We start from the raw sequence: 14,031 nt of genomic DNA on the forward strand, positions 1-14,031 counted from the left end.
GGGGGGGGGGGGGGGTAGGATTGGAAGGATGGGAGGTTGTGGGGCTGAGAGGTTTGGTAGAGCAGAAAGGCTGTTGTGTTGGAGTGTGTACACAAACAGCCTGAAGTGAGGCCTTGTCCACGGGGCAGGACCATGAAGTGCCTCTCAGACCAGCAGAGGCTGCACTCGGAGCATTTGTGACGCCCAAACAAGCCTGTTGTGCTGAACGGGGGACATGGCAGCTGTCAGGAATGATGGAAAGAGGGAGGTTTTTAGTCCCATTGACATCCAGTGGGAGTTGAGTATTCCTGCTGCATATTTATGCCCACTTAGAGAAAAACCACCGGTGTGCTGCTGAAAGGAAGCATGCAAAATGAACCTGAAGCATAAATCATCTTTTGTGTGCGTGCATAAGTGCTTTATCATGAAAGGCCAGTTTGACAAGCTGCATTGCTCAACTTGGGCGCCTGTCGCCGGTGTAACAGCAGCAACAGGAAACTTGCACAGAGAGCCTTTTCTGGACCGAAGTTAAGTGAAGAGTGTGCTGTGTGTTTTTGATAGGGAGTGTGGTGCTGACAATTTGGCCAAAAGGGTGTTGTGTTGTGGTATCGAGGGAAAGTGTTCGACTCTGGGCTGAGACTGGCCCAGGTCTGGCCCATGTCTGGCTGGTCTAATCCGTACCAGGCCATAGTTAGTTCCTCACGGGGATGTCCCTGCCGCAGCCATGGGCACTGTGGTTTGTTGGCTGCTGGACAGGCTTCTGCCAGGGTCAGTGGGCTTCTCTCTGAAGGCAGTGAGAGTCAGCGGGGAGACCCTGCTGCCTTGGCAGCGTCCGTGGAGGATAGAGAGGTAATGCTTTGATTGCGGCTCACATCAAACCTCTCGCTCTCTAGGTAACCCTCAGACGTGCACTTCAAAAGGCAGATTATGAGTCACACAGCACAGGTTTGTTTTCCACAAGTTTACTTCTCGGATGTGATGTGTGTCCACAAATTCACAGTTCAAACAGCTGCAGAGACACATATTTTAGCCTCTGAAAATGAAGGCATGGTGCAGTGGGTTGCTCATTTGAGTCTGTGTAACTTCTCAGCGGACGAGAACGTAAACAACATGTTTGGCTGCCGAGAGTGAGAAAGGGAAGGAGAGTGTGATAAGGAGGGAGGGAGGGAGAGAGAGAGACTCGGAAAGAGGGGGAAAAAGGGAGATGGAGAGAGAGAGAAAGACAATAGACTGGGCCTTGTTCTTCTCTGGTCACATCACGTCACAATCACTGTATGTGTGTGTGCACGCCTTTTGGGTGTGTGTGTGTGTTTGGGTGTGTGAGTGTGTGTGTGTGTTTGGGAGTGTGAGTGTGTGTGTGTGTGTTTGTGTGTGTGTGTGTGTGTGTGTGTGTCTGTGTGTGTGTGTGTGTGTGTGTGTGTGTGTGTGTGTGTGTGTGTGTGAGAGTGTGTGTGTGTGTGTGTGTGTGTGTGTGTGTGTGTGTGTGTGTGTGTGTGTGTGTGTGTGAGTGCCTTTGTCTCTGGCTCTTTGATGCCCATCACAACAGGAGAGATACTTCAGCTACAACCCGGCACACACACATCTGTGGTACCAAAATGTAGTTATTAGAGCTAGATGGAGATGCAAAATGATCTAACTCCGAAGATTTTACATTTGAAAATTAGTAAGTCACTTTTTCGTGAGAATGCTGTATGAAAGTGTGGGCGATGCATAAATGAGTCTAATAAGTGGGGATTTTTGAAGGGACCCTATCATTAGGTATGCACTTCTTTCTCTGATGCAAGTGCCTTTTAAGCTCCTCCGAAAACATAATTATGCAAAAAGACCCTTTCATCGCAAATATTTAATGCACATTAATTAATACAACTATGAACAAGACTAGTCGAATTATATTCAAGTTTCTTTTGTGGCTTTGACTCTGAAGTTTGTCTTCCCCTCTTTCTCTGACTGTCTGTTAAACACCCCCCACACACACACACACACACACACACACAAACACACAAACACACACATGGACACACACCTTAAACGAGTTAATTGACCACATCTGGTTCACCTCACACTCATCTGATGGAAGTTAATGAGCCGTCTTTGGTCTTTGAATACAATAGGCGATTCAGTGTGTTCAATGTGTGATCTGTGAGATAATGATCATATACATGGCCAGTTCAAGGCGCGGTGTTAGCCCTCTGTGTTGTGCGCTACATCGCTATTATGTGCAGAATCACATCGATTCAAAAGAGGCGCCTGCAGTTTTTCTCCCACAGGACAGTCGCGCGTCAATGAGCCTCGATTGACATTCAACAGTCCTTCCTGCGGGGAAAACGCTACAATTACGCTGGCATTCAGGTGCCCATGGTGGGAGTCTGTAAATTGTGGGCCTTGGTAGAGATGACAGTGGGGTTGAATGAAATGCGGATTGATTTTCTTTTTTATCTCGGGCCCTGTGATGTTCAGGATCACATACTTGCTCTTGAATGGAAACTTTATTCAGGACAATGTGTTATGAAGCTGAATACTATGCATTTATTCTTTAGCACATGCCATATGAACTGGAATTCACTGAATAATTATCTAAAAGTGAAACGATATTGCTATTTTTGGCTCTTTTGATCATTCACCACTTGCATCTTTATAGTGTGCATATTTTGACCATAAAGACTGAGTACTTCATTCAGTTGCTAGATTTTTCGGTCACATTGGACACATTGGGGCTCAATACGCTCAATACAACATCAGTTACAGTGATGTTAAGTGTCTAACAGTTTAGATGTTGACGTGTCTTTTTTAACACTTGTTCCTTTTCCATGTCAGCCACTAAGCCAAGGGCGGATTTCGCCTAAACAAAACCTGCAGAACGGCAGCCCATCCAAATGTCCACGCTTCATGAAGGTGAAGAACTTGGAGAGTGGGATGGTACTCAGCGACACACTGCACCTCAGCGCCAGCAATCAGGTACTCTTTGACACCTACAAGCGTGGTTTATCCAGAACCACACACAAAACAAGAGCACACAGAGCAAGTGTTTATCCAGAACCACACACATAGAGCAAGTGTTTATCCAGAACCACACACACACATAGAGCAAGTGTTTATCCAGAACTACACACACAATAAAAGTGTTTATCCAGAACCACACACACACGGAGCAAGTGTTTATCCAGAACTACACACACAATAAAAGTGTTTATCCAGAACCACACACAGATTAAGAAATGCAATTAACTAACAAAAACATGCACTTAATTGTAAATAGATGTACCAACACAACTTTACTGGTCATTATCCTCAATATTTAAGATTAAACTGATTTGAGTGACAGGCTAAATCAAATGTATCTCCAGCAACAAAGTGCATTGCGTGGAACTGAATAGAATTGCAACAACTTAAAAGTGCATGGTATTATATCAAGGGAAAGTATTTCAAATTTCACTCAGTTCAGGTGAACTTTATCAGTTATTTAGAATTTCATTCATTTAACTGGCAAACAACTTCCAAGTGCACCAATAATTTTTTGTACTATTCTGCCAGTGCTTCTCTGTTTGTGGCATGATCCCTCTAGCCTGCAAAATTGGCTTGGCAGATAGAGATAACAGTTTTCCCAAGAGAAAGTCTGAAGCTTGAAGTTCTTTTCAAACCTTTCACTGTACGAAAAGCAAGAATATCGGGCCCGTAAACGCTGTGATACACCCGCGAATGATGAGCATTCCTGGTTGATATCGGACATTCCCCCGAAATATCCGTCTGCCGCAAATTACCGGAATTTCCCGCATACAGACCAAGAGGGGAGAGGGGGGCGATGTGTTACTTCTCACCTCCCGCTGACAGAGGTGTGAAATGCTCTTATTAGCATATTGACTGTCAGCAGTCTAGCCACACACACCCTGCTGCAGCCATTGGTTGAAAACGACAAGGAATTGAATTAAAACGTCTTGTGATGAGACGGAATGAGATTCTGTCTATTGGTCAGCTTTCAACTGACAAATCCCCTCCCATTTACAGCTATTGCCCCATAAAAACGAAATTAAAATGTAGCCTACTCGATAATAATTGAATTAATGTTGTGTCTTTAGGGTTTTGCTCCGGGGTTATCACATTTCTTGATTTGCCTTCCGTTTTCAGAGTTCTGTCTTTAGGGTTCTGATTTCGGGGTTATCACGATTCTTGCTTTGCCTTTCATTTTCAGAGTTCGAGGGTTGCAATGTCACGTTCGAGGCTGTTCCAAGATATTCCGGAGCTTCCTCTCTGTAATGTTCTTGAGATTCACTTTTGGCATGTAATCATACAGAGTCGGGCCTACTCTGATATTGAGATAGTCATTTCACGACTTGGGACATGTTTGCCACTCGTGAATAGCTAACCTGTGTCGTTTCAGGTAGATTTTGAAATTTTTCGCAAGCTTCGCGAGCTTCGAACCTGCGCTCTTCAGGTTAATGGTACTGTGTGTCTAACCGCTTAGCCACGTTGCTGGTGAGAAATTGGCTCGTCGGTGCGACCAAGTCACTGGATTATCATTCCTCCCTCTTCTGGGGTAGGCCTATTTCTCTTCTGTTACTGGAGCGTGGGAATTCTAAATTGTTTAGTGGACTTATGTGAAGTTTTAATTAGCCTATGTTCACTTAAAGGCGCCCGAGGCAACATTAGAAACTTTAGACTTGAATAATAAACGTTCAATTTCTAGTCATTTTTTACACGTAGTAAGTTTCAATAACACCATACTATTACATATCGACATTCAAGGAGCAAAGATGAGACGTCGAAATCGCCTGCCTTCTGTTTTCCACAGTAGATTGCAGGTTATGCTATAAATGGCTTAGCATGGGTGGTATGGGGAAAGATAACACCTTTCCATCCAGACGCAAATTTAGCTAATCGGAATCTGTAATTAGTTTCCAGATATATATATATAGTTGATCTGTCTTATTTCACGAAGCGAGTTAGCTGTCTTTCAATATCTCCTGTCGAATTATCTCACATGTTTATGGTGGTAGGCCTATGTGTTTAAAAGTTTTAACTTAGGCTATGTGTAATGTTCCTAACTTATATATTATTATTTCACCTTAATGTTCTTGAGATTCGTTTCTGGCATGTAATTATACAGAGTCAGGCTTACTCTGATAATAGTCATTAAGAGTCGTTAACAGTCGTTAAGCAACTTGGACCATGGTTGCCACTAGTGGGGATCGAACCTGTGACTTTCAGGTTTTTTAAATCAGTGAAGCAGTGACGGGGTGCCTCCCCTGGTGGGGGGGGGGGAGTTGTTTTCAATCCAGGTCAATTCAATTAACATAACAAAAGCTAGGCCTGGCCAAGGGGAAGGGGGGGGGGGGGGGGTTCCACACCAATGTGGGCTTCTACGGCAATACACAGGGTCAAAAACTGTCGTAAATCCCACATTTCATGCAGTGTTTACTTAAGAAGCACTGTAAAACTGAGCAGACAGACAGAGTTATCTTGGTAATCTCGTAACATGCGTTTCTAAAAACAATCACTTAGCATTGCATTTTTAACTATGATAGAAATTACGTTAGCTTAATGCTAACTTATAGGGGAAATTCCATAGAGACCGCGCTAGCGTTTAGCATATTCATCAAAGTAAACAATTCGAAAAAACTACAGTTCATTACAAGTGGTTTCCACAAGAAGTAATGTTTCTAAGTAATAACTGATCAACTGTTTAAGAAAATACTTACAGGCAAAGGTTTTCTGCGATGTAGAGAGTATGTAGAGATGTAGAGAGCCAGCACAAGATGTCACACATGCTTAGAAGTAGCATGAGGTACAGGGAGTTGGACATTCCAGTTCATTCCAGGAACGATTCAGTGTATGACAACTATCCTACCACCTAGAGAGACCACTACCAAAAAGACAAAGCAGCAGAAACAAATACATCTGTCTAGCACATGTGTCAGAGATAAAGAACACAGCACTGACGGAGCACATAGTGCAGTAAATGGGAATCAAACCCTGATCACATGTTTAGAAGGTGGCTACACTAGCCACTGTATCACCAACACAGCAAAGCAGAATGTGGATCTGGCCCGGATATGGCTCTGATCTGGCCCATATATGTTGCAGGCAGTGACGTGCCGTGAGGTTCGCAGCTGGCGAGGCACAGAAACCGGAAGTGATTATGTCATTCCGATCTCTAGTTGTTTAAAACAAATGTATACATCATACATGTATATATGCTTATGGTTTAAACATTGTCATCATACCAGAACTGAAAAAACTTTATGTTTTATTGTCTAATACTATTACTTTTAAACAATCGTTTTTTTTTTATTATAAGAAGTTATGCGGCTCAATAATCAACTGACTTTTACGAGGCTATAGGCGTACAATCGGTGTGGTAATTGAACTTTTACACCGTGTCAAATAAGATATTAATAGTTACAAGGTAGCGTATGTAGCCCTCCCACCAATGATATGGCTCATTTCATTTTGTCTAGGGAAAATATAACTACGGTGGTGGGATGCTAATTTAAATGACCTTTTACACAACTCGGACACTGGAATTCGCAGTTCAGAAAAAAACAATTACATATTTATTTACACAACGTATTAACAAGCAAACAGTTAAACACCGCAGACATAGCACACAATACCAAAATGTTCTACTGACCGGTATAATTTAAAGTTGGTGCACTTTCGTTGGAGCTCTTAACCGTCAATTTGAGGTGAAACCAAAGTAATCCACTCACGGCTCCCCGTATAGTTCAGGAGAAATCCGTTGTCCTTTTCTCCTGTGATCTACCTCCTCTTGAGTGAATGCAGTCAGTGGCTAGTTTAGCTCAGGCACTTAGTCTGCTCACAACTTCAAGGCAACTTTCCTGCACCTAGCAGCCTTTAGTGAGGTTTGTGTTGCGCATGAATATGTCCCGTTGGGAAACGTGAAACACTCCAATGCAAATGTCAATACCTTCTGTCCCGTCGTTTGAAGAAAACATTTTAGCTCCGCCATTGGTCTCCTATTATTAATCATTGCACGTTTGGACTGCAAGTCCAGTTTTGAGAACTGCTTCAGCTTAGCAATACAACCTTCCATTTTCGCAGTGAAGTAGAAGTGTAGAAGAAAACCAACTTTAGAACCAGCATATACCCGAGAAGTGCGCTCTCGCTCGCCCCCTTCACTGAGGCAGGGGTACTGCCTGCCTCACTAACAATATTTTTCAATGCGTTTTGAGCTCAAATCAAAGGTTCTACGCTTGCACACCCATGCGTAAAACCCAGTTTGGAGTGATTGCGCAATCCTAGGGGAGGCACTGCCTCCCCTGCCCATAGACACCAATGCATCTGCTTCAACCCACCGCACGTCCCTGTTTTCTGGAACCGGAAATGTGCAAATTCAGCAATTTCGAAAATAAAAATGCTTGAAATGATCGGAATCATGCAGAAATGACACCCATACCACAGATTAGTAGAAAAATATGAATATTCTGCCTCCCCTGCCTCCTATGACGGTACGTCCCTGGTTGCAGGGCTATCCGGGCACCGTTCCATTCTCACTTACAGGACCGCTATACCCCGGCTGCAATCGTTTCATGACTTACATATGGTTCCCTTTGCATAGCACGAATGGAATAATTGGTGGTCTGGTGACTAATTAGACTTTTATTATAGCATACAAGTACGTCACAGGACAGAGTTTGAGACTCAGCAAGTGGTGCTCTTGATGAGGAGAAAAAGGCAGCTGCTTGGCACCAGTCCCCAGTGTTTCATGACTGGCGGAAGCGTTCAGGCGCAAACGATTCCTTTGTTTTATTTTTAACCCCCCGCAAAATCCCCCCTTCCCCTCCCCCCCCCCCCCCCTCTCTCTCTCTCTCCCCCTCTCTCTCTCTCTCTCTCTCTCTCTCTGTCTCTTTCTCAACTCTTCTGCTGTGGTAAGTGACTCAGTCCAATCAGTGTGTCAGTCTGTCAGTGCTTTAGACAGTCGGTTGGGAGACAGCAAATCAATCAGTAATTTAGTCAGACAGTTAATTTAGCCAATGCAACCAGTCTGTGATGAGATGTGTCCTTGTGACAATATGAAGGGTTTTCTTGAGCTTTTTTCCCCCTGAGTTTACAGGCAAGAGATGGGTAGAAGGGGGCGGGGTTTCGAGTCACTGTTAGTGGACTTCTTTGATTAAAGAGATCGAGTGGGTGCTTTAGCGTGACGGGAGGACCTCGTTTTAGCAGCGACGAGTTTAGCGTTAAATTTGCACTTGGGGCACGCTTCCATGTGGCCGTTTCCCCCCTAATGTTTTCAGCACATTAGCGGCTACCCAAAGTGACAGTGTACATCAAATCTAATCTTATTACACTGACCATATGAACTCGCTCTTGACACTGGCACTGACTTCCTTTCTCCTGCCTCTACTATTGCTCTAATTTTCTCTCTTTCGCGCTACTTTTCTCTCCGCTCATCCGAGCTCATCTTGGGCTTGCCACATCTCAAGGAGACAGAGGAAATGGTTTATCCATTTGCGTTCGTGTTGCATAATCAGTCCAATAAACACATTAGAAGACATTAAATCTGTTGGGGCTCACTGTGCACATTTAGGTCATGAGCTATTCTGTGGCATTCAGCACTTGGTGAAAGGAGAAAGATGGAGAGATAATTAGATAGAGAGAGGGGGGAGATGAAGAGAGAGGGAGACAGTGTGAGAAACATAGAAAGAGAGAAGGACATGGGGGGAAAAGAGAGGGAAAGCTGGCGAGACGAGCAGAAATGGATTGGGACAAGGAGAGAGATGTGGAACGGGAGCAGAAAAAAGAGAGCCGAAGACAGAAACAGAGAGATGAAGACAGACAAAAGCAGAACAACAAAGAATTGGGCTGTGGAAGTGGTGTTTCTATCTGGTCACATCACATGACGATCACTGTTTGTTTGTGTGTGTGTGTGTGTGTGTGTGTGTGTGTGTGGGGGGGGGGGGGGGGGGGGCCTTTGTCTGTGGCTCTTAGGCACCCATCTGCACTGAAAAGGTGTGCTACGGCTCCATGATGACGCCAAACCAGCCGAGCCGCAAGCCAGATGAGGTGCGATCCAAAGAGCAGCTTCTTCCCCTGGCCACAGACTTCATTAATCAGTACTACTCCTCTATAAAAAGGCAAGCCATCCACCACCTCACAATCTCTCTGTGTCTCTGCAGGTGCACGTGCACGTACAAAAAAAAAACTCTTTCCAGATGAGTTTTTTTGTCAATGGCAAAATACAGAAAATAGATGTGTGTTTCAGACATATCACATTCACACCTTTTTTGACATGCCTCACACACTGATACTACCTTTCAGTCCTTGTGTTTCTGTGTTTGTAAATGTGTGTGACACGTATGTGTTTGTGTGTGTGTGTGTGTATGTGTGAATGTGTATATGCTGTATTTGTATGTGAGGTGTCTGTACGTACCATATGTGTATGACATCTGTGTGTGTGTGTGTGTGTGTGTGTGTTTGTGTGTGATGGTGACGTATGTGCCAGAGCAGATGTGGCTCCAAGGCGCACACTGACAGGCTGGAAGAGGTGACAAAGGATATTGAGACAACCGGGACGTATCAGCTGAAGGACACAGAGCTCATCTACGGTGCCAAGCACGCCTGGAGGAATGCCGCCCGCTGCGTGGGGAGGATCCAGTGGTCCAAGCTGCAGGTGGGTGCGGGACCCAGCCCAAGCAGGTCTGGTGGCTTAGCTTCAGACCAGTTGGCATGGGCTATTTTAGTACCATGATGTTTGTTTCCCATAGGCTGAGTTCAGTCATATGGGAGTGCAGCCTTTGGGTTACTGTGGTCTTTGGTCATGTTGCGTTTGCAGCCCAGGCCATTTGCACCACGAAACAGGGTGGGGGTCAAGGCTGAACTAGCTGGCATAGCATTGGCCATTGAAATTAATGGGTGTGGTTATCCATCCACTCATCACTCCAGGTCTATATCATACCTACAGGGTCATCCCTGGGTCAGGTGGCCACAGTGATCCCAGTGACCCCACTGTGCCTTAGTCTATAGTCAACCAGCCAGACCCAGTTGGGACAGAAGTCTGGAATTCTCACTTGGCCTGGAAGATGCAGATAGGAGAATGTGTACTTTTTTTGATTCATAATGGGAAATTCATAGTTCACATACTTTGAATAGAAAGATAATTATTTTAGATTACTGAATGTGATATTTCGTAGTTCAGTGGAGCTTTTGCTAATAGTATTCTTATTTTCCAATCATGTTGGTGTATGTATATATGTTTTAATATATTGATTGATTGGTAAATTGTAGGTATTTGATGCCAGAGACTGCGCAACAGCTCATGGAATGTTCAATTCCATCTGTAATCATATCAAATATGCCACCAACAAAGGCAACCTCAGGTAAGCCTACATGCCATCCACTCACCTCCTCTTTCATCAAGTCATCATCACAGTTTACTGGTCATACTCTCAGGTCCAAACCCAATTCACAAGCTTCACAGTATTGTAACAGTATAGAAACTGCATTGTGAAGGAACCGCCATTTGAGATTTATAGTTAATAAGGATATGCCACAGTCAATAATTCAATGTATCTTATACCTTGTTGTTATTGTTACTTTTATTTTGGACTTACAGTAAGCTAGAATGTAATCATTTCTGGTTAGAGAAGAGTATCCCTGTATCCCTTCCCCTTCATTATCCCACCTTTCCTTACTTTTCTTCCCTCACTGCATGTCGTCACCTTCGACATATCAGTTGGATCCAGCCTTGATCCAGCTCTTGTCTGGCCCAAATCCACCCCTGGTCCGGCTCTGAACTGGCCTGGATCTGGCCCCAGTATGGTCCAGTTGCTCTGTGGGCTCACTCGCTCGCTTGTTCCCCTCACTTCCCCCACTTCAGCCTCCTCCATCATTAACCTTCTCCTCTCCTCCTCTCAATCCTAGCGGCACAGCAGTGCATCTCTCGCAAAGGTACTAATAACAGGTGACGCTTATTCTCCGGCTTCTACTTAATTAGCCGCGGCAGTCACTGTGATCACAGAGTCACAGTCTGAACCAGTCTGGGAGTGAGGCGCCCTTGCTTCTGTCAGCCTCACCTCCCAGAGCTGTGCATGAGGAGCTGAACACGAGCTTGTCTAAGAGAGCGAGGTGCCTTTGTCAGCCTCACCTCCCAGAGCTGAACGTGGAAATAGGAAACAGTGCCTAGTGACAGTCTTGTATTTGGCAGCTTGTGGCATTACACAAAAAAGCCATATCATCTATCATTGCACAAGTTTCACAGCACCTGCTAGTGCTGGTGTGGCCAACTTGTGGCTAAAATGAGGACGAGGATATTTTGGTTTATTGGAGAAATAGTCTCTCTGTCAGTGTGTTGAAGAGTGCGTCTTGTGTCTTTTTTTTTGCATAAAACAAATCCACTGGAATAGGCTACTTGAGACAAAAGTAGTTGAATATGACATACAGACCCTGAATACCAAATTAAGGAGATTGCCACTTTTGTCTTAAGTGCAACATGTGGCTCACTTTAGTTCATAATCCCAACCCAGCCTTTTAATTTAAAAGTACTGAACTTTTTCTCAAATTCCTGTGTGTGCATTTAAAAAACGTTGTTAATGGGAAACCAACAAAGTGTTTTGGACAGAGTCATTCACTCTTACAGCTAATGATCAACGTGTAATATGTATCAGAATGAGTGCAAGGTCAAAGGTCAAACTCTACATGCCCTCTTCTCACTCCCAGATCGGCCATCACCATATTCCCTCAGAGGACGGACGGGAAGCATGACTTCCGTGTGTGGAACAACCAGCTGATCCGCTACGCCGGCTACAAGCAACCCGACGGCTCTATGCTGGGAGACCCAGCCTCGGTGGAACTCACAGAGGTCAGCCTCAACAGTGGGAATGAAACACTAATGTCTGCACACTTCATTTAATGCTTTCAAACATAGTGTGGAAGAGTTTCACCTTCCAGGTCTTAAAAGAGTCAAGATTTGAATCCGTTTTCCCTGGTTTACCTTTCCTTGTTTAATGGAACATCACATTAAAAAAATGAAGTGGTAGATTTTGACCGTTATGTATTGCACATTTGTTCAATAAAGGGTTGCATGCGTCTATTTTCCAATTGCACCCATCTGTAAGATTTTAATTATGGCCATGTCACAGAATGTACAGTTAAGGTTAGGTAGATATGCACAGTTAAGGTTAGGTTTAGGGTTAGGGTAGGGATCGTGATTAAATTGGAGGTACATCCCAATCAAGCTGTTAATTACTTTAGTGCTATGTGACTACTGCAAATGGCACCTTGGGGGGAGATACAACGACAAATGTCTCCACACTCCATCTTATGCCTCTGCATTCAATGTTTAACATTCTGACCCTTCTGTTCTTTATCAGGCAAATGTGATGAAGACTCTTATAGTTGGCACATTGCAAATTAAATTTGAGAGAGTACATTGAATTGCGGGGACATCTTTTTACTTGCATTTCTCTGTGGCTTGCATCGGTATCAAACATGAGTTGTATGTATTTTTATTTATGATACTCAACAATATGAGGATACCACAAAGATGGTTTGTTTAGCTACAATTAATTCACTAATGCATGCTATGTGATTTCACACCGTACTGTTCCAGACAGTAGTCCAGGCCCAGGTCTAACTCTAGACTGAGGTGCGTTCAGAGTTGGCAAACAGAGGTGACCATTTCAAATTTTGATTTAACCCTCCAGTGTCTGTGTCTGTGCGCCAAGAACTACCTCCTCAGACCGTTTGTGTGTGTGTTTGCAAATGATCGAAGTTAATTCAAAGCAAACTAAAAACTGTTTGAAAATGTTCGCAAGCGTTTTCCTTTGTTAGCTATTTTGAACGCACCTATGCTCTGTCATCAGCTCTAACGGGTCCTGATGCTGTGTCTCTCCTTTTGCCAGATCTGTATGCAGCAGGGCTGGAAAGCCCCCCGCGGCCGCTTCGACGTGCTCCCCCTCCTGCTCCAGGCCGGCGGTGACGACCCCGAGCTGTTCGAGCTCCCCGCTGACCTTATCATGGAGGTGCCCATCGTCCATCCAAAGTGAGTGATTCAGGAACACAGCAAACACTACTGTCATTCAGACACACAAACTCAGGGCTGTGAGAACACACGATTGCAAGGACACACAGGCCAGCAAGGACAACCCTCTCACAGGAGTAGTTGTGGCTATGTGTGTGTCCCCATGGCCCTGCTAAATGGAGTACAGGCTCGGGTATTTCCTGAGAAGTGAGGCAGTGGAAAACAAGGATGAATGGATGGATAGTTAACCGGATGGATAGATGGAGGCGTAGGTAGGCAAAAAAAAAATAGATATGGATAATGAGAGGAGAGAGGAACAAAGAGGAAAGTAGAAACAAAGAGAGGGGAGAGAGGAGGGAAGAGTGAGATAGAGAAACCAAGACAAAGAGAGTATCAAAAAGAAGGATGGCGCAAGAGAAAACAGAGCATGAGAGAAGCGGAGAGAGAGAGAGGGGGTAGAGACAGAGGAAGAGAAAGGTAGAGAAAGCGAGAGTGAAAGAGAGAGAGGGAAGAAAGCGAGAGGAATAGGGAGAGTCAGATAGAGCGAGAGAGAGAAAGAGAAAAACAGAGAGCGAGAGAGAGAGGAGAGACACGCACATGACTCACATTCATTGGGGGGAGAAATCCTCCGGAGTGCTGCGCAGGGACTGCCGCCAAGCCCCAATCCTGGCTTCCTCCTCCAGTCCTACATCAGTTGGCTTGTGCACGGCTGCCAGTTTGGCAATCTCCACTTGTACCAATGATGTCTTAGTGCCGCAAAAAGCCCTACGGGGATCCAGCGCTACTACTGGCACCATCATCCAGCCCACCTGGGCCCCACCGACGCTCAGGTAGCGTGCATTAGACGGATAACGGGGCCACTCATGTCGAGCACCTGGACGGCTTCCGCAGGTGTTCTTTTGGTGATAATGATAGTTTTGGCTGGGTGCTGCGCTGTTTGCTTTACTTAGTGCAAATTAAGGGTGGCACATAATTCCGGCTGGGCTGAAACTTGGCAGGGTTACAGAGGTTTATAGCGGTGCTCACTGTAGGGATTTCATGCAGATACGCTGATGGATGTCCTTAGTTGGATTACACAA

The 14,031-nt window shown here is 44.8% G+C and overlaps 1 protein-coding gene across 2 annotated transcripts in view; it reads left to right on the forward strand.

The window, feature by feature from the left end:
- Positions 1-14,031, forward strand: part of nos1 (nitric oxide synthase 1 (neuronal)) — a gene marked incomplete at both ends in the record, with an annotated part of 40,065 nt that overhangs the window by 10,000 nt on the left and 16,034 nt on the right. For both annotated transcript variants that reach the window (XM_080853090.1, XM_080853089.1), the window contains 6 exons: positions 2,794-2,934; positions 8,923-9,068; positions 9,442-9,604; positions 10,219-10,310; positions 11,650-11,791; positions 12,834-12,973. In XM_080853090.1, the coding sequence (XP_080709216.1) occupies positions 2,794-2,934; positions 8,923-9,068; positions 9,442-9,604; positions 10,219-10,310; positions 11,650-11,791; positions 12,834-12,973 (824 nt within the window). The remainder of the gene's footprint in view (positions 1-2,793; positions 2,935-8,922; positions 9,069-9,441; positions 9,605-10,218; positions 10,311-11,649; positions 11,792-12,833; positions 12,974-14,031) is intronic.

This window comes from Sprattus sprattus (genome assembly GCF_963457725.1).
Source record: "Sprattus sprattus genome assembly, chromosome: 15".
Classification (NCBI taxonomy): domain Eukaryota; kingdom Metazoa; phylum Chordata; class Actinopteri; order Clupeiformes; family Clupeidae; genus Sprattus; species Sprattus sprattus.